Consider the following 20,871-nt stretch of genomic DNA (forward strand, 5'->3'; position numbering starts at 1 on the left):
GTGATGATCAAATACCACCAAAAGAAAGCTCTATTTGTGGAAAAAAAAGGACGCCAATTTTGTTTGGGAGCCACATCGCACGACCGCGCAATTGTCTGTTAAAGCGATGCAGTGCCGAATTGTAAAAACCCCTTGGGTCATTTAGCAGCATATTGGTCCGGTCCTTAAGTGGTTAAGACTGAGATCTGCTTAAGATTGTATTTAAATGTAAATAAAAAAAATAAGAAATTAAAGAATTTATAAGTCTGTTCCATAGTATCACTAAGAATGATGTCATGTATGTGCATACCCCTTAACCCCTTCCCGACCGCCGCATGTACATATACGTCGGCAGAATGGCACGTACAGGCACATTGGCGTACCTGTACGTCCCTGCCTAGACGTGGGTCGGGGGTCCGATCGGGACCCCCCCCGCGACTTGCGGCGGTCGGGTCCCCTCGGGGAGTGATCCGGGACGACGGCGCGGCTATTTGTTTATAGCCACTCCGTCGCGATCGCTCCCCGGAGCTGAAGAACGGGGAGAGCCGTGTGTAAACACGGCTTCCCCGTGCTTCACTATGGCGCTGCATCAATCGAGTGATCCCTTATATAGGGAGACTCGATCGATGACGTCATTCCTACAGCCACACCCCCCTACAGTTGTAAACACACACACAGTGTACACCAAATCCTACAGCGCCACCTGTGGTTAACTCCCAAACTGCAACTGTCATTTTCACAATAAAGAATGCAATTTAAATGCATTTTTTGCTGTGAAAATGACAAAAATCCCAAAAATGTGTCAAAATTGTCCGAAGTGTCCGCCATAATGTCGCAGTCACGAAAAAAAACGCTGATCGCCGCCATTAGTAGTAAAAAAAATTTTTTTTTATAAAAATGCAATAAAACTATCCCCTATTTTGTAAACGCTATAAATTTTGCGCAAACCAATCGATAAACGCTTATTGCGATTTTTTTTTACCAAAAATAGGTACAAGAATACGTATCGCCCTAAACTGAGGAAAATTTTTTTTTTATATATGTTTTTGGGGGATATTTATTATAGCAAAAAGTAAAAAATATTGCATTTTTTTCAAAATTGTAGCTCTATTTTTGTTTATAGCGCAAAAAATAAAAACCGCCGAGGTGATCAAATACCACCAAAAGAAAGCTCTATTTGTGTGGAAAAAAGGACGCCAATTTTGTTTGGGAGCCACGTCGCACGACCGCGCAATTGTCTGTTAAAGCGACGCAGTGCCGAATTGTAAAAACCCCTTGGGTCATTTAGCAGCATATTGGTCCGGTCCTTAAGTGGTTAAGACTGAGATCTGCTTAAGATTGTATTTAAATGTAAATTAAAAAAATAAGAAATTAAAGAATTTATAAGTCTGTTCCATAGTATCACTAAGAATGATGTCATGTATGTGCATACCCCTTAATCTACCTCTTTGATGGACCTCTTTTTTTACCTTTGCAATGTGAAAAAGTCCTTCAAGACAAAAAAAAAAATACAGCCACGCAGACCCTCGAAGCTTAGGGATTGGGTTGTATACATTTTTATCTATAATGACTTACCTGGGCCCAGCTTTGACACAGCACACAGAAGATCATAGTTCAACCCTGGCATTGGGTCTCCACTTTGCTTCCATCCTACTGGTGGAGATGATGGAGGGGAGATTAGAAACTGCTTCACTGGCTTTGGAGGCAACAGAAAAGACTTCTCTCCTTCCTCATTAGACACCTGGACCTGAAGGAAGGAAGAAAAGTTGCTCACACATGCAATAATAATAATACAAGTTTATAATTACTAAGCTTTTAAAGTGCATGCATAGTCAAAACTAACTATTTGTATTGGATAGACAAGGGAAGGTTAAAACCCCTTTCAGTTAACTTTTTGCCTGTGTCCCATTGGGGAAATTTCAGTTTCTGTCCTATACTGCAGTTGCAACAGGATATTAGAGAGAATCTCCCAAAGGAAGGGGAATTCCCATCTTGGACAGTTGTCACCACTGGACAAAATTACCCTCGCCTCTTGTGCTGGGGACAACAATTTGAATTTCCCCTCGCTCTCTATTCCTATGACAGTGGTCACAGGGCAAATACAGGAGAATCTCCCCGATAGAGACACAGCATTAAAAACTTAACAGAGGGTCTAAATCTACTAAATCTAAAACTAAAACCGCAAATAAAAATTTACTTTAAATTTATGCTCTTTGGTGTACTAAATGACACATACATTTGAGTATTAAACATTAACATTTTTATGTTTAAAAAAAATAATTCTTATTGAAAAGACAGGTCAAAAGAGTTTTCATGACATATACTCAACTTTGTTGTAATAGCCTAAACAAATCTTTCACTACTTGACTAAGGCATACTTTCCTCTTTGATAATGTCTGCTTGTTAAGCAATATCTTTTTCTGATGCATCCATGTACAATAAGGCAGCCATTAACAGCTTCATTTATATAGAATAGTCCCCACAGAATGGCATTGTATCTTAAAGCAAATCTGAGCTTTGACTAGGCAGGGCAAATCAACAGGTTTGCTTTAATGCTCCCCTACTCAGCAAGGTGTCTGCAGTACTCCTTTACTACAGAAACTTCAAGAAAAAAAAAATACTTTACTTCCAGATATGGAGGAACCGACTCATTCTCCGTGAACTTAAATTAGCCCACTGCTGTCATATTGGGGGAGACCTGCATAAGCTTTGACCGGAGAGACGCAGAGTCGAGTGGCGAGGGAGAAAGTGAAAAGGGAGTATGTGCAGATTGGGAGAGGAGCATTAAAGTGAACCTGTGCTTTTAAAAAAAACAATTAATGTCTGCTCAAACATCAAAAGCAAATATTTCAGTGCTGCTTTCCATTTGGCAAAAATCAATGAATAGATTTCATCCAAATCAAATTCAACATGCAAAGCAATTTGTAGAAACTAAACATGCACACTTTTCTAGTCAGAGTAAATTCACCAAACTGATATTTCACATGTGGGTGGATTCTGGTGGCATAATCATGAACTCACTAACTTCTACTTCTCCTCTGGATTCCTCCCCATGGTGCCTAGGAGAGGGTGGCATCCTTCTTCTGGTGAGATCTGGGGAATGTAGAGTAGCCCAAATAGATGCTAGTAGCACTGTGGTGCAGGATCATCTCACAAGGCTTGGAGTACCCTCCATTCCCCCCACTTCCTGGGTCCTTGGGAAAAGGGGCAAGATATTTTTCTCCCCCTACAGGAGTTTTCTACAGTTATAGCCAGCACTTCTACATTGGAGTTCTTTACTTGGAAAAAAATCAAGGATTCAGGCTGGGCCTAGGATTTAGGTGGAATTCAAAGAGTAAAGCCATTGGTTTAAAGATCAACACAAATAATTGCAGAGCACCATTGGAAAGAATTCACTTTTAGAGGCAATTTCATGCTAATCGATTTGGAACTATAAAAAAAGTGGAAAAATAAGACTTTTCCTTTGTTTTTACAACATGAACAAAATATAGCCAATACTTTAAAACTGTGGCAGCCTACATCGTTTTGAGCATTTGAATGGCTGATAAAAATGTTATAAGATATACATGAACCATTTCCTGACAGAGGCCATGGCAGCATACATATGGGTAACTCAGCCTCAGCCCCTACCCCATAGGACCCCACTCCCCACCCCTAGGCGGTGTTCCTTTTTTTCAATCCACATATGACCGGTATTGTTGGAAGTTCTTTCCTACCTATTAAGGTCTAGCGGCTGGTGTCTTCTGCAGGATAGCTGTGTGCAGGTGCGTGGCGAGTCCTGTGACATTTAAAATTGACAAAGTTTTGCGGATGATGTCCTCTTTTATGTAGCAAACCCCCTGATCTCCCTCCCCAACATTATGATGGAGCTACAGACTTTCGGCTCCCTTTCTAATTTCAAAATTAATTTTGCTAAGTCTGAGATTTTGTCGTTGAGTGTCCCACCGGACCTGCGTACGCGGTTGCAATCCTCCTTCCCTTTCACATGGTGTGCTACCCACATGAAATATCTTACCCCCCTTTATTCCCAATTATATGCTAGTAACTACACTCAATTGCTTTCCACTATTAAGGTGGACTTACACCGGTTGGACAGAGAAGTATTCCCGTGGATGGGCCGAGTCAGTGTGTTAAAGATGAATGTGCTCCCTCGCATTTAGTTTTTTCTCCAAATGGTGCCTATCTTTTTACCTAGGTCTTTTTTCTTGAGCCTAAACAGTGCATTTCTTCGCTACATTCGGCAGGGTCGAAGTACATGGCAGGCCATAATTTATCCCATGCTCCTTGGCTTCCCCAGACACAGAGAGGTCTGTCGACCCATGTCTCCCAAACGTCCACTCATGCCCTGAAATTGTGGGATACTATGAATAAGTCAGGAGACCTTGCCCCCCCCCCCTTTTTCTCCTCTGGCACCCTTGGGGGGCTTCCCCCTGGTTTCTACCGGGGGAGCACCCATCTTTTTTCCATTCCTGGACAGCAGACGGCGAGCTGCGTTGTGGCAGATTTTTCCAGGATCGGGGCCTGCTCACCCTGGAGCAGCTTCAGACCCAATATGGGGGGTTCCCAATGGATAGCTGGAGGTATGGGCAGCCTTAACATTTCGCACGAGGTCTGCCACATGCCATACGCTCCCCCACATCTGCTACCCCTTTCGAGAGGCTGTGCATGTCCTCTACCCCCGTCCCCCATGCTATATCTATACTTTATGGCCTATTGCAGGAACGAGGTTCCCTTGGGAGGCCTGCTTATATTCGGGAGTGGGAGGGAGACTTGCAGCATACGTTCACTGATACCCAGCTCAGCCAGTTGTACCGCCTCTCTCATTCCAGCTCTGTTGATACGAAAATGCAGGAAAATGGGTTTAAGGTTTTAACCAGATGGTACAGGGTTCCTACTAGACTTAAGCAAATTTACCCGATGACCTCGGATGCATGTTGGCGGGATTGTGGCCATAGGGGTTCCTTTTTACATATCTGGTGGGAATGTCCTAAGTTACGCCCTTTTTGGCAGGATATTAGATCCCAAATGAATATCATCCTTAAAATAGACCTGCCGGACTCCCCTATGGGTTTCCTTCTACACGTTCCCACCATCCCCCTTGGCCTATACGTGAAGTCTGTGCTACCTCACCTCTTGAATGCAGCTAGGAGGTTAATTCCCATCTTTTGGAAAACCAGCCGTGTCCCGTCCCGTTCGGACTGGATTCGGTTGGTGAACAATGTCAGGTCCGCAGAGGAGTGGATGGCGAGGTAAAAGGATGAAGATGACAAATGGTATGGGGTTGGGCTACCTGGATTCATTACGTTGGCGAGGTGGCCGCAGCTGCACCTCCCTCATCCCAACCCCTGATAGGAGGGGGGCAGTGATCAGGTTCTTTTTAGCCCTTTTTTTGTTGAACCAACAAACACGTGACCAAATCTGCAGACAGATGGTTATGATGATTATGAGTACATCCTTTTATTTTTTCTTCTGTTTTTATTGTTTTGTTCTCTGGTTATCCCTATTTTTGTGTGTTTTTTATTTTACCTGTCTGACCCAAGATAACCCACCTATTTCCGGCCCTCTGCTCCTAGCGGAGTGATTGGGGACAACTTCAATCTGTTTTGGTTTATATGTATATCTAACTTAGAGATTGCAACCTCCGTCCCTTGTATCCTGTCTGTTGGGCGGTTAATTGGGCCCTTTGTCTTTTGTAATGCCTAAATGTATGGTTCGACAGTATTGCATGTTTTTCTCCATCTTTTTTTTTTTGTTGTTGTACAATGGAAAACTTTTTCTATATGAATAAATAAAGATTATATAAAAAAAAAATTGGACAAAGCTTCCATGATGGCCTGTTTGGTTAATGTAATGCCAAGCTATCAGCAGGGCGGTGGTGGGCACATACGTGAAGAGTATTGCCACCAAAGGATCAGGCTCTGCAGCTGGCCTGAAGCCCTGCTATCAGCAGATGGCCTTTCGCTATGTGTAATGGCAGGACAGAGGGCAGCTTGTGAAGTACAGAGGTCAGGTAATTTCAACTATCCAGGAGTTTGATTGGCTGACAAACCTGGAAAAGAGCCACCTAGAGACCACTCGGTCTCTTGTATACCTCGGGGCCCAGTTCAATACAGTCAAGAGCACTATTGCCTTGCCACTGGAAAAGATTCCAGTAATCTGGAGCAGAATATTTTTAGCCCTGTCATCCTTGCATCTCCGAGCCTCCCAGTGTTTGAGAATTATCAATACCATGGTGTTTACGGCGCCATGGAAGATGCGTCCCTTCCAGAAAGGGTTTCTCCAGCAGTGGAGGCCAGGAAGCAAAAATGAGATCATCAACCTTGATCATGAAGGAGAGCCTTCTCTGGTGGCTACAATGGAGGAACCTGCTCAATTGCCATTTCCATTGGCCCCACTTCCTGTGTCATGATCATGACCAATGTCAGCAGTACAGGATGTGGTGCTCATCGCCTTTCAGAGATAGCTCAGGGCAACTGGAGCTTTCTCTCTTGTGGGATTGTGTTGAGTGTCTTGGAGCTGTAGGCAGCCTTCTACACTCTGCGGGCCTTTCTTCACCTAACAAGAGGAACATCAGTGCTCCTGGGGCTAAACACCACAGTGGTCTCCTACACAAGAAGGCAAGGAGAGAATCACAGTCTATCCTTACTTCAGGAAGTAGAACCAATTATGTCATGGGCTCAGAAGAACCTAGCCAATGTCTTGGTAGTTTATATACCTGGCGTTCTGAACATCCAAGCAGACTTCTAGTCTCGCTTCCAGTAGAACGAGGAGTGGTCTTTCCACTCGAAAGGATTCAGGTGGATTCTCTTCCTGGGAGTCACTCTGGAGGTACATCTATTTGCTTTCCCATACAACTACAACTACAAGGGGCAGTTATCCCCATGCCTTTGGGATAGATGCACTGACGGATCAGTGGAAGTTTTGCAGAGCTTACGCTTTTCCTCCAGTCCCGCTCATACTTATTATGCTTTGAAGACTCAGAGCAAAATAAGTGAAGGTAGTGACCGTAGTCCTATAATGGCCAAACAGGCTATGGTTCTCTTTACTGGTGCTGCTCAGCTAACGGGACCCAGTACCCCTGCTTCTCAGGCTGGACCTTCTGTCGGAGGGCTCAACTCTCGATCCATGCCTGGTACGTCTCCACCTGAGGGTCTGGTCCTTAAAAAGGCGAAGTCCAGCCTGAGCTTTTTAGGCTGGGCTTCTCCTCTGGGTCACAGGAGTGCAATTTGTTTTGCACTCCTGTGACCTGTTTTCAGCAGAGAGCGGTCTGAAGTCCGCACGCCGCTGACATCACTGCCATGAGTCTGGGCAGTGCGTCATCACGACTTCCGCCAGCTGCCCTGATTGATGGCAGTCTCAGCGAGCCGCTGAGACGGCCTCTTCCGCCTCTCCACTGCTCAGCACTCAAATGAGCGTGGAGAAACAGAGGAAAGACGCTGTCAGCCGCTTTCCTCTAGGGCAGGGATATGCAATTAGCGGACCTCCAGCTGTTGCAGAACTACAAGTGCCATGAGGCATTGCAAGACTGACAGCCACAAGCATGACACCCAGAGGCAGAGGCATGATGAGACTTGCAGTTTTGCAACAGCTGGAGGTCCGCTAATTGCATATCCCTGCTCTAGGGGATCTGTGAGAACCGAGTCATCTGCGATTTTCGGTGGCTCTGTTCTCAGTGCAGAGATGGCCGGGGACAGATGCAGCATCAGTCTGATGCTCCATCCACCTAGGGAAGTATGAATCCCAAAAAACAACAACATACTTCTCTTTTAAGAGAGAAAGGTTGACCTCAGTTGCTCCTCTAGGGTTGTCTTCATCTTGATGAGCGCCAGAAGATCCAGCACGAACAGAGTCTATGGGACGATCTGGTCGAAATTTGGAGAGTATATGTTCGCTTCCGATGGATCATGCAGTAATCCAAAGATTGAAGATATCCTGGGCTTCCTCCAAACAGGCTTGGATCTTGCCCTGTTAGCTCCCTCAGAGTACAGGAAATCAGCCTCGTTGGCCTTCACCTGTGTATCCTGGGCTAGACATCCCTTGATTCGACAGTTCTTTAAAAGAGCAGTCAGGCTTAGGCCTCAAAGAAAGCCGAGATTCCCTAAGTGGGATTTACCTCTTGTCCTTGAGTTTTTTTCGGATACTGGATTGGAGTGTCCAGAACCATTGCTGCATGGACTGTGCAGGCCATCTAACAAGCTTATATGGCTAAGTGCTTGGCTCCTCTGGAGGTGGTGAGTGCACACTCAACCAGAATTGTGTTTACATCTTGGCAGCTTTGTGGTCCTCGATCAATACCTTCATGGCTCACTATTGTGTAGAGCCTGCCTCTTTATCTTCTGTTTGATTTTAAGCCAAAATGTATCTGTTAATGGTTCAAATTAAAGCCTTTTTTTCTCAGCATTCTGATCCATATCTTGTATGTCTAGTTATTCCCATTATTCCCACTATTATTCCAAACGTATGCTGCTATGGAGTCTTGTCAGGAAAAGAGAAAATGTTCTATGAAATACTTACCGTAATTTTCCTTTCCTGAAGGACTCCATGGCAGCAGAAATACCCTCCCAGTGTCATGAGTAGGCTAGTTGAGAAACACAGCCTAGGGTTCAGGTTTAAAATTTAGGTTGTAAAGAGTCTTTTTTTTGTGTATATATATATATATATATATATATATATATATATATATATATATATATATATATATATATAAAAAAACATGGTGTACTTACCTGCTCTGTTGCAGTGGATTTGCGCAGAGTAGCCCAGATCCTCCTTCTCGGGTGCCTCTTCTGTGCTCCTGGCCCCTCCCTCCTGTTGAGTACCCCCACAACAAGCAGCTTGCTATGGGGGAACCCGAGACGAGTTGCAGCTCTGTGTGCCCATTCAGACATGGAGCTGCGGTTCAGCCCCACCTCCTCTCTCTCTCCTGATTGGCTGACTTTGATTGACAGCAAGCAGCAGGACCCAATCAGGGGGGAGAGTCTCAGGCGGCCGAGACATTCGTGGACATCGCTGGACAGGGACGGGCTCAGGTAAGTATTAGGGGGGCTGCTGCACACTAAAGCCTTTTTATCTTAATGCATAGAGATAAAAAACCTTCTAACTTTACAACCCTTTTAAGGGAGTGGAGTCTTCGGGTAGGAGTGGAGGCAGAGTTACCCAAACCTATGCTGCAATGGAGTCCATTTGGAAAGTAAAATTGCAGTAAGTATTTGATAGGAAATTTTCCATTATTCACACTACTAAAGAACATTAATCAATGTGCAAACATATAAGGTCCATTTACAGTTATCCAGCGGGTTCACAGTCAGGTCTGCTGATGGGGACATCAATCCAGAAGTCCCCTACCCCCTTCTTTTGCTATATTGCACTTGGGCATTTTATGTACACTTAAATAAAAACACATTTTCAGTTTTTGCTTCATGAGAGAAGGATGATGCAATAATACTATGTCAATTTAAATTTGTAATCAATGTCATAAAATTATGGAGCATTTTTCATGCAGTCAGAAATATCAAAAAGGCCAAAACAAATATAATGGAAACTATGTGGATTTCATGCCACAGTATAATTATCTAGGACAGTACATGCTGATCTGTGCCACAGCTTTGTGAATTATACATGATATGTAGACCACCTATGGTAAAACAGCTCTATTTACATCACCGAATACAAAGCTAGGTAAATAAATATACAATCCCTCCTTTGTATACTTTTCTCACCATCACAAAGTCACTTCAAACCGTAAACATTTCCAAGTCATAGGCTGCATTTTACTACATATGTCCACCACATTGCACATGTTATTAAGCTGCAGTATAGGAGTAAATTATAAGTATTGTGATCAGCAATCTTCAATACCTACAATCACCATTTTTAGGCAAATAAAAAGATCCAAAAGCAAAGCCAAGCAATTTTCTGTTGCCACTTTTTTGTAAAGTTCACAGCAAATGTCTGCCCAGCAAAGCTTTATTAGGGCTTTATGATTAGGCTCTAGCACATTAATGACATCCAGGTTCTGTTGGCTTGACATATGATGTAAGATTTACGTGCATGTCAGTGTCTTACCTATCAGCGGTTTCTGTCCTCCCTGCAAGTAAAAATATGCTAAAAAGGTTTATTGTATGTGCATGATGAGGTCACACATGTGCATGAAGATGTACTTATATTATTATAGCAGGTATATCTAGGATCAGACTGAAATTAGTCTTTTTAACTGAGTAAATGAAGTGCTGGATGCACTTGATATAGCTTTATATTGTATCTAATGCCAAAGTCTTTATTAGATAAGTGAAGGGTTAAAACCTTGTTTTTTTTTATTGCAGCCCATGTCCCTAATGGGAAAATGAGTTTGTCCTGGTGATCATTGACATGTAATGGGAATTCCAAAACATTTTCCATCAGAACAGAAGAGATAGAGATTCAGTAGAGATTCTCTCACTTAAAGAGATTTGCTATTACTTTGTGCTGGCTAAAGCCCCGTACACACGGTAAAAACAGAAGGGGAAAACCGAGGGGAAAGCCGAGAACCTGGCAGGAAAACTGCCATGAGAGCTTTGTCCGGGAATCCCGGCCGTGTGTATGCTCCATCGGCACTGCCTCGCAGTGTTTCCCATAGGAAAGTATTAGTAAATCTGGAGGAAAAAAAAACACTGGGAATCCCGATGGGAAAATAGAGAGCAGGTTCTCGGTTTTCCCGTCGGGATTCCCGGCTGTTTTCCTGTCGGGAAAACTGCGAGGAAGCATACACACATCCGGTTTTCCCAGCCAAAAGCTCTCTTGGCAGTTTTCCTGGCAGTAAAACTGGTCGTGTGTACAGGGCTTTAGGGACTAGAAGTGAAGGTGAACCTCTTTCGAAGGAACATTAAACATTATAACATTAAAAGGATAAGTTCACTTTAAAAAAAAAAATTGCATTTTTTTGGGGGAAGCCTTATGACACGATCGGTTCGTCTGATGAAAACGGACCGATGGATTTTTTCATCAGATATCCGATGAAGCTGACTTTCCTCAGTCTTGCCTACACACCATTGGTTAAAAATCTGATCGTGTCCAACGCGGTGACGTAAAACACAACGACGTGCTGAGAAAAATTAAGTTCAATACTTCCGAGCATGCGTCGACTTGATTCTGAGCATGCGTGGATTTTTGACCGATGGATTCCCCCACAGACGTTCGTTTTTTTAACCATACGAAAAATTTAAAACAGGTTCTATTTTTTTTCAGCGATGGAAAAAAAAAACGATGGGGCCCACACACGATCGGTTCGTCGGATGAAAACGGTCCGTTTTCATCAGACGAACCGATCGTGTGTACAGGGCATTAAAGCATTGCACCCACAATCAGCAGATCGATGGTGCCATGCAGGTCTCCTTCAGACCTGTCAGTATATCTGTACATCCCATACGGGAAAGCAGATACACTGCCAGGAAGAATCACTGAGAACTACAAGTCGACAGCCGCAAAGGATGTTAGGGCTTGTAGTTCTTCCACACACAGAGCTCTGCAAATTAATGACAAGGCTGTGAGGGCGGACCCCCGCACGGACATGCTTATTTAAAAAAGTGATAGCTAGTACAAGGAACTTCCCACCCGTACTGTCGTCACGAAAGGGGGGTGAAATCGGGCAGCAGTGAAAACAGATGGAACATCCAACATGTTCCCAAAAGTGAACTTATCCATTAAAGCAGCTTTGACCCTTCATAACCAACAATTATACATCAGACAGGAGGCTCATATCTTATGCATTAATCCTTCTTTATTAATGCTCACAGCAGAAGTGTAAAACAACTAACGTATGTAATAAAAGAAAAAACTGGTAGAACCACACCTCCCAGCAGTCCCATGGCCTAAACCACTCCCATATTGGTCTCTATAAATGGACTGCTCTCATCTAGGATCTTCCTCTTTCTTTCTGCTCACGGCGGAGCAAGTTAAGTATACATCAAATATCTGGATATATATTAATATTGATTTTATATTGATAATATTTATTGTCATTAGACATATAACTGTCTTAGTACGGTCTACAGATACCTTGTCTCACCACACAAGGCTTCATTCACCAAATAATCTCCTTTGCATCCTCTTTTATCCCTTTTTTCCTCACTACCTCTGCGCTGTACCTTTACCCCCTTTTCCGCTGGGACCGCGATCTCCAGCGGTCACCAGCGGTCATACGCGCTTTTTCCCTTCACCTGCTTTTCTTCTCCCATGCGGCGCGCCATCTTGGGCAAACTTCCTCCCCCCTCCTTCCCATAGAACGAGCGCGCGTCGCAAAGGAGGCGGACCCACCGCCTCGCTCTATCTTCACAGAGCCGCCCCCGCCGTCCTATCGCTCCACGTGCTGGACTCGGGAGGCGGGTCCCATCGTTCCTTCCAACCAATGGACGCCTGGGAGCCGTAGTCTCGCGAGACTTCGGCCCCAGAGCGCAATCGATCCCAGGCTCTCCTCCTGTCGCATGCCAGTCAGCGCTGGTGACCGGAGGGAGAGCCTGGTATAGTTTCTCAGCAATATCTTTCTGCCACTATTTGTTCTGGGAATTTTATTCCCATCCCTGTGCCACAGTCCCCTACTCCCTATTAGAACCCCTTACAGAGCCATCGCTCTCTATTTACATACAGTTAACTACTGCTGTCTCATTATAACATGGCTGAGGAAAATTCCCCCTCCCCATTAGAGCAGGACCTGGTTCTAGAACCAACTCATCTCCTCAGTACAACCCAATTACAGGACATCATTAATCAATCTGTCCAAGCAGCACTGACATTAGCTGCCGCTTCCGGATCATCCCAATCCACCCATCCTCCTGTGACCGTACCCCTCGGCACAGAACCAACCACAAAGAAGGGAAAATCTTCCTATAAAAGGAAGAATGTGGTGACGGTCTATGACTCCCCGGCAGGGGAAGCTAATAATATGCAACGAGCAGATCCTTCCACGGACTGCCACCCCACGCATCCTACAGATCCCTTTCAACCTCTGAGCCTCAGAGAGTCAACAAAAAGGCACGGTTTAGCTAAAAGAGCCAAACCAGACTCATACGTTTTAGAGTCGGACGATGATTCATCCGCCGAGTCGGATAAATCAGATGTCTCAGGATCTGATTACTATGAGGAAGAGGATGCGGGGGCTTCGGCAATCCTCCCGGATGCCAACCCTGACGAACAGGGCAAAGACGTGCTAGACGCCATGGGGGAACCCCTATTTAACCCAGACACTATTTCCCATCCTCGCTCTGGGGACTGGTCCCCTCTGCCCCACGTGTCCCAATATGTAGAACTCTGGGCACGCAAAACTTTAGATAAATCTAATCGCAATAAGCTTAGAACGGAGTGCCCCCGCCCGCATATCCCCATGAAGGCGGTTGTCACACCTACAGTGGACCCCATTTTGATGAAATACCTGCTGAAATCAGGCAAAATGCCTAAGAAAGGAATAGACCGATCCTTTACAGGTATCCAGGACCGCATCCTGGACCTGTTCGGGCCTTTGACCAAAATCCTGAACTTAGCGGAACAATCCGCGACAACAGGCCAAGGGGTTGACCTAGCACAACTGCGCGGTTGGGCCCAAAGAGCCATTTGCCTCACGGGCAATGCCAACACCGCCTGTTCAGTTGAACGCAGGCGCTCTATACTCATGCGCCTCGACCCACAGCTAGCCCATCTAGCGGAGTCCGAGCCGGGCCCCTCAGCAGGGGGCATGCTTTTTGGCGAGTCCTTAATAAAGGACATTAATAAATTTGTCGGTATGTTCAACAGTCTGGACAAAGCACAAACATCCCTGAAAAAACCCAACAATGCCAGAGTTTTTCCTCGGGCCGGCAGATACAGGGGCCGCTCTGCCGGCCGATACAATTCGGGCAGACCTTTCCAGAGGTCTTCCGCTCAACCACACTATACCCAGGCTCCCACCCACTATACCACCACCGCGCAACCGGCACCATTCTTCCCTCCCCGTGGGAGACCCTGGAGGGGACGCGGCCAGAGAGGATACCCTCGTTCACGCCCGTATTCCGGTGAGTACCACACCCATTCCCTTTCCCCTCATACCGGTGGGAGGTCGCCTAATGTTTTTTACGCTCGCCTGGTCTGCGATTACGGCAGACTCCTGGGTGCTGAATACAGTAGCAGGTTTCCAAATAGACCTTGTGTCCCCACCGACTCTGGGGGTATCGCCACCCCCTATCCATTTTTCAGAAGAAAATGTGACCCTCATAGACTCCGAACTTCGGGAATTGATAGCCAAGCATGCAGTCACCGAAGTCACCACCCCATCCCCGGGTTTCTTCAGCAACCTCTTCCTAGTCAAGAAGAAGGGGGGGGGTTACCGCCCGGTCATAAATCTCCGGGACTTGAACCAACATGTCGCCTATCGACATTTCAAAATGGAAGGCATCCACTGCCTCCGAGACCTACTCACCCCCGGAGACTGGTTAGTGAAGGTGGACCTAAAGGACGCCTACCTCACAGTCCCCATGCACCCGGACTCCCAACATCTCCTCCGTTTCAGATGGTGGGGTCGCATCTGGCAATTTACGTGCCTACCGTTCGGCCTGTCCTCAGCCCCATGGTGTTTCACCAAGCTGCTGAAACCGGTCGTGGCAGCGTTGAGGAGCAGGGGAGTGCGTCTGATCATTTATCTAGACGACCTCCTCATACTTACTCACTCCAAGACTATGGCCTATCGCCATATGAATTGGACCATCGACCTGTTACAAACCCTCGGCTTTATTATCAACCGAGAGAAATCGGTTCTCGTCCCGGCTCAGGAGATGGAATTTCTGGGTTTCTCGATAGACACCCACCTCGCCATCCTTCGACTGCCCAGCGCAAAGCTGGCCCTAATCCGGAAAGAGATCAGGGCGGTTTTACGCAAAGGCTTCCTATCCCTACGCATCCTGGCACGCATAGTGGGCCTTTGGCTGCGTCCATTCAAGCCATCTTTCCAGCTCCCTTACATTACCGAGCCCTTCAGAGGTTAAAAATCCTACACCTGCGCCAGGGCCTTCGTTACGCAGACGAAGTGTCCCTATCCCCAGAAGCTCGGGCCGAACTGCGCTGGTGGCTCCGTCACGCCACCGACTGGAACGGCCGGACGATTTTCAACACACGGCCGGATGTAGTCATAGAATCGGACGCGAGCCTACGGGGCTGGGGCGCCCGCTTGGGGTTGAGATCCACGGGGGGGATCTGGTCCAGGGAGGAATCCCTGTTGCATATCAACGCTTTGGAACTCTCAGCGGCTCTCTTCGCCATTCAGAGTTTCTTAGCAACACGGACCAATTGTTGCGTACTATTGCGCATGGACAATATCGCGGCGGTTCAATACATCAACCGCCTGGGAGGTACCAGATCCAAGATTCTAGCGGACATCTCCGCCGAGATTTGGCACTTCTGTCTGTCTCGAGACATCTCTCTTGTAGCAGAATACATTCCGGGGGTCTCCAATACAATAGCAGACTGGAACTCTCGATATCTGGTAGATTCCAGCGACTGGGGTTTAGACTGTTCGGTCTTCACCCGAATAGAATTACTCTGGGGCCCCTTGGGCATAGACCTCTTCGCCTCTCGCCTCAACCACCAACTGCCCCGCTTCTTCAGTTGGAGACCGGACCCAGGGTCCTCAGCTGTGGACGCTTTCCGCCACTCTTGGACAGGAGGTACGCATTATGCGTTCCCCCCATTCTCCATGATCCCCAGGGTCCTTCTACAGATTACCAATCAGGGAGCTACGGTGGTTCTGATCACACCGTGGTGGCCAGCTCAACCTTGGTTTCCCCTGCTTTTGGACTCGATCATCGACCTTCCCAGACTTCTTCCCCGATTCCCTCGTATCCTGTCCCACCCAACCAAGGGCATTCATCCCCTGGTGGAGGAAGGTACTCTGACGCTCCTAGCATGGCTGGTATCCGGGTGTCGGACCCGAGTGACGACCTTTCAAGCTCAGCTAGGGACCTCCTCACCATGGCCTGGGCCCCCGGGACTCGGTCGGCATACCGATCAGCCTGGCAATTTTGGGTACGTTGGTGCGACCAACGGCAAGTTGATCCCTTACGTGCCCCTGTAAACGTCATCGCAAACTACTTGGCAGACTCTTTCTCCTCGGGCAAGGCCTATAGTTCCATCAATGTTTACAGGTCAGCCATATCGGCCTACCACTATCCAGTAGATTCCATGCCCGTAGGCAAACATCCCCTGATTTGCAAACTTCTGCGGGGTATTAGGTTCAAACGTCCCCCGCGACCTAGGTATCAGTCCACCTGGGACGTTTCTAGGGTTCTTACCATGCTTTCGGACTGGGGAGACAACGATTCGCTGTCCCTTAAAATGCTGTCTTTCAAGATCACTATCCTGCTTTGCCTGGTTTCTATAAAACGCGTTTCCGACGTCAGAGCCCTGGACATTTCAAGACGCCAATTTTCACCCCAGGGTGTCAAGTTCACGATAGTCCGCAGGACGAAGACCGGTCTACATTCAGTCTTCTATCCCTTCTTCCCTTCACACCCACGACTCTGTGTGGTAAAATGTCTGCAGGTATACGAAGCGTACACTGCGGACCTCCGTAGTCCAAATTCCTCGCAATTATTAGTTTCTTACGTCAGACCCCATCACCCAGTCACAACTGCCACCTTGGCACGTTGGGTTAGATCCACCATGGCTCTGGCTGGTATAGACATCACCCTGTTTGGAGCACACTCCTCCAGAGGGGCCATGGCTACCAAGGTGATGGCGACCGGAGGCTCTCTTTCTGATCTGCTAATGGCGGCCGATTGGTCCTCTGAATCAGTCTTCCGCCTTTTTTATTTCAGACCAGAAGATCATGTTGCCATGTCTGTTTTATGATGTTGATTGTTATGTACTGTTTTTGTTTTCTTTTGGAACATACATATGTTTATGCTGTGTTAGCTTTGAACTTGCATAAGATATGAGCCTCCTGTCTGATGTATAATTCGAGATTTTCCTAGCTTGTGACGGAAAATATTGATTATATGAAGACAGGAGGCGAGTATCTTCCCTCCCTTCCCAACCCTTTCACGTTTTGTGTTTTGTTTCAGGTTATTGACTTATCTATTTCCTGGAATTTTCGCTTAAAAATATGGTTAGGGTGATGTTCCCCTGTTCGGTTTAATCAGCAAGTCTACACGACACCACGGCCCAACGCAGTCGGGACCTACAGCCTACTCTTCTTTGGAGGTCTTCGGTTACGGATAAAGGGGGGCCGACTGGTCGTAGAGCCGATAATCAGAAGTTAGAACCGACACCTCGCATTCACACAAGAAAGAGGAAGATCCTAGATGAGAGCAGTCCATTTATAGAGACCAATATGGGAGTGGTTTAGGCCATGGGACTGCTGGGAGGTGTGGTTCTACCAGTTTTTTCTTTTATTACATACGTTAGTTGTTTTACACTTCTGCTGTGAGCATTAATAAAGAAGGATTAATGCATAAGATACTCGCCTCCTGTCTTCATATAATCAATATTTTCCGTCACAAGCTAGGAAAATCTCGAATTTCTAACCTGTTATCCCACAAAAGCACCCTGATTTTCTTCACTTACAGTGGTTGTAAACCCTTACATATACCTAGTGAAGTGACTGGCCTCAGGTGGTACACAGATAAAACAAATACTCCTACATATGTTGTACCTGCCTATCTGCAGTATTCTCTACATTTCTTAAAAGTCCAGCATTTATAAAGCTTGTCTGAGCTGTCAGAAAAATTGGGGCAGAGAGCTGAAATTACATTCTGCAGAGTTCATGGACACACTTCCCTTTACACAGCACACATTAACAGAGTGTCTGTCAATCAACTGGAACTCCCACCCCTGTCACCTTTTTTTTCTCTTGGTGTCAGGATTACTTATCAGAAGTGACTCAAGCTGATAGCAGAGGAACAAAGCAGCAGACAGAAATGACAATTAGTGCTCTCAATTGAGACAAGTACACACCATAGAAGAATATGCTTTGTTCATATTTCAGGTCTGAAGTTTACAACCACTTTAAGATACCAAATAAATACATTTTTAACATAACACAAATTGAATTCTGAGGAGTATAATGCTGTAAAAAAGGAGCAAAGTGGAGTTACAAATTGTGTGGAAGGCATTTTCAAGTGCCTACCATGGCGATATTTGGAGCTTATGCTGGCCATAAACTATACGAAAAATCGTCTCAACCTATTTTCGAAAAACGAACATTCGGCTGTGAGTGCAAGCGATAGTGCCATCATGTAATGACCGATAAATCATTCAGTGGACATAAATGAATGCATTTTTTGTTTGTTTTTTTACATATACCTAGTGCAGACAGTTCAGGTGGGAAAAACATTAACCTTTTAATTTATCGTTCGTTCGTCAGAAAATTTCCAAACTTTCGGCTCAAAAATGTCCTAACGATTATCGATTTTGTGACCATTAACTGGCCGGAAAACAAACAAACTGTCTAAATGACCGATTTTTCGTATAGTGTATGGCCAGCATTAGGCCGAGTGACAATTTGGTATGACATTTAAAGCCATTATTTAACATCGTACAGCTATAAAACAAGTGGCACCAAACTTTAAAACAAACAATCCATCCACAAGAACATGGGGAAGCGAAGAAATATGCCTTTATGTTACAAATAGGAAGAGATTAATATCACCTCACTTAAATACAATTTTCTACCCCCTCCCTCTTTGAAATACACAGTCATTTAGGCCTCTTGCATATGATACTTCTGGTTTGAGCATCTACTTTTTCAGACGTTTTATTTTGCATGTTTTTGCGCCTATTTCCGCTCAGTTTCGAGTATATGCATTAGCACATTTTTGCGTGCAAATGAGGAAAAACTTATCCTCGCGTTCTCATTCTGCACAATATGTAAATGGGAATTTGCGCTCATGTAGCTTAATTACTAAACAAAAAAGCAGATTTTCCTATTTATTTTTTTACTAAAAAATGCACAGCGCTTGTTTATGCGTCTGTGTGCATAGGCACATTACAATACTGTATATACTCGAGCATAAGCCAAGTTTTTCAGCACATTTTTGTTGTGCTGAAAATGCCCCCCTCGGCTTATATTCGAGTGAGGTGCCACTTACTGGTCTCCGGTGGCGGGTGCGGGTGTTCAGTCAATCTGGATCCGTCATGTAGAGCAGGGGGTGTCCGTATCCCAGCCCACAGGTCACATTCGGCCCGCTCGTGTCCGGCAGACAAAGCCGCTCCCGTCACTCTGACGCTGTCTGGATTGGCTGCTAGGATTGCCGATGTCCTAGCAGCCAGTGACGTCATTGGCGTGGCACCTCCCCGACTACCCGCCCTTTGTTTGTATTAAAGATCCTTCTGCAGTGGGCGGGGATTGGGAGATGAAGGAGAGCTGAAGTCAGCTCAAGTACGTGCAAGTGATGTATATGTACCGTACAGTACCGGTACATAGCCAATGTGGAAACTAATGGGACACTGATGGGGACACTCTGATGGGGACACCGATTTTATTTTTTTAATTTACCGTACCAGTAGCTGCTGCATTTCCCACCCTAGGCTTATACTTGAGTCAATACGTTTTCCAAGTTTTTTGTGGTAAAATTGGGTGCCTCGGCTTATACTCGAGTATATACGGTAATAGGCTGTATTTTAGCTCAGTGAAAAAAAAAACTGCTTTTGTAAGCTGCAGTGTGCAAGAGGCCTTATGCCGCATACACACGATCGGTTCGTCTGATGAAAACGATTTAATGGACCGTTTTCTTCAGATGAACCGATCGTATGTGGGCCCCATCGTTTTTTTATCCATCGGTGAAAAAACTAGGAACTGGTTTTAAAATTATCTGATGGGTAAAAAAACGATAGAAAAAAACGATCGTCTGTGGGCACGTCCATCTGTTAAAAATCCACGCATGCTCGGAAGCATTGAACTTCATTTTTCTCAGCACGTCGTTGTGTTTTACGTCACCGCGTTCTGACACAATCGGTTTTTTAACTGATGGTGTGTAGGCACGACTGATGAAAGTTAGCTTCATCGGATATCTGATGAAAAAATCCATCAGACCGTTTTCATCGGATGAACCGATTGTGTGTACAGGGCATAACAGTGCAAAAACATTTTAAAATGTTAAACTAAACGCCAATGATAGTTATAGTTACAAAAAGGCTGCTCTTGGGATACGAAGCAGAAAAAACAGCATCTCAGCATGCACAGGGCAAGGCTTTAAAAACTGTAAGGCAAACTTATTGTTGAAGCTACTAGATAAAGCTTTTAATGGTTCTGAACAGGAGCCATTGTTGGGTGTGACTTTTCAGCTCTTAATTGACCAAAACAGATGCCATCATTACTTCTTACATCAATGAGAATGTATGATTGCGCTATGAGGGCATAAGGCAAAATATGGCAACTATGTAATATCACACCCAAAAATTGTACTAGCCATGCATTTTCATGTGCAAGGAAGATGGGAGATAAAGTGCATTTCAAATGAATGCATTAACTCACCTGGGGTGACAACAGCCACTTCACTCATTACCCATGTGTTTCCATGTTGTTCACCACCTGTACATGTACAGGCAGTGGCACTTAGTGGTAAAATCCTAAAATCATACATAATTTAACAGATTTAATGTACCTTTTATCCATATGTCAAGATATTGCAATATCAAAGTGAAAAAAGGACCATTGTCATTAAGAACTTTGTAAATCACACATGAAACAAACTGTGTAATTTTATACCATCTGCAGATGTCTGTAGATCAGCAATTTTCAACAACAGTTCTGTGGAACCCGAGGGTTGTCCAAAGGGGTTCCTTGAGATGTGGCTGACCTCCAATTTGATGGTTCCTGCATAGTCCCAGGCCAACACCACTTGGTAAAGCCAGGTACATAACACCAATGATCTTTTTAGCCATTTGCAAAAGTAGCAT

The 20,871-nt window shown here is 45.4% G+C and overlaps 1 protein-coding gene across 3 annotated transcripts in view; it reads right to left on the bottom strand.

Moving 5' to 3' along the window:
* The window catches only part of RCAN3 (RCAN family member 3), an 81,413-nt gene that overhangs the window by 34,165 nt on the left and 26,377 nt on the right, over window positions 1-20,871 (bottom strand). For all 3 annotated transcript variants that reach the window (XM_040337170.1, XM_040337169.1, XM_040337171.1), the window contains exon 4: window positions 1,555-1,726. In XM_040337170.1, the coding sequence (XP_040193104.1) occupies window positions 1,555-1,726 (172 nt within the window). The remainder of the gene's footprint in view (window positions 1-1,554; window positions 1,727-20,871) is intronic.

Source organism: Rana temporaria, chromosome 2, assembly GCF_905171775.1.
Source record: "Rana temporaria chromosome 2, aRanTem1.1, whole genome shotgun sequence".
Lineage (NCBI taxonomy): Eukaryota > Metazoa > Chordata > Amphibia > Anura > Ranidae > Rana > Rana temporaria.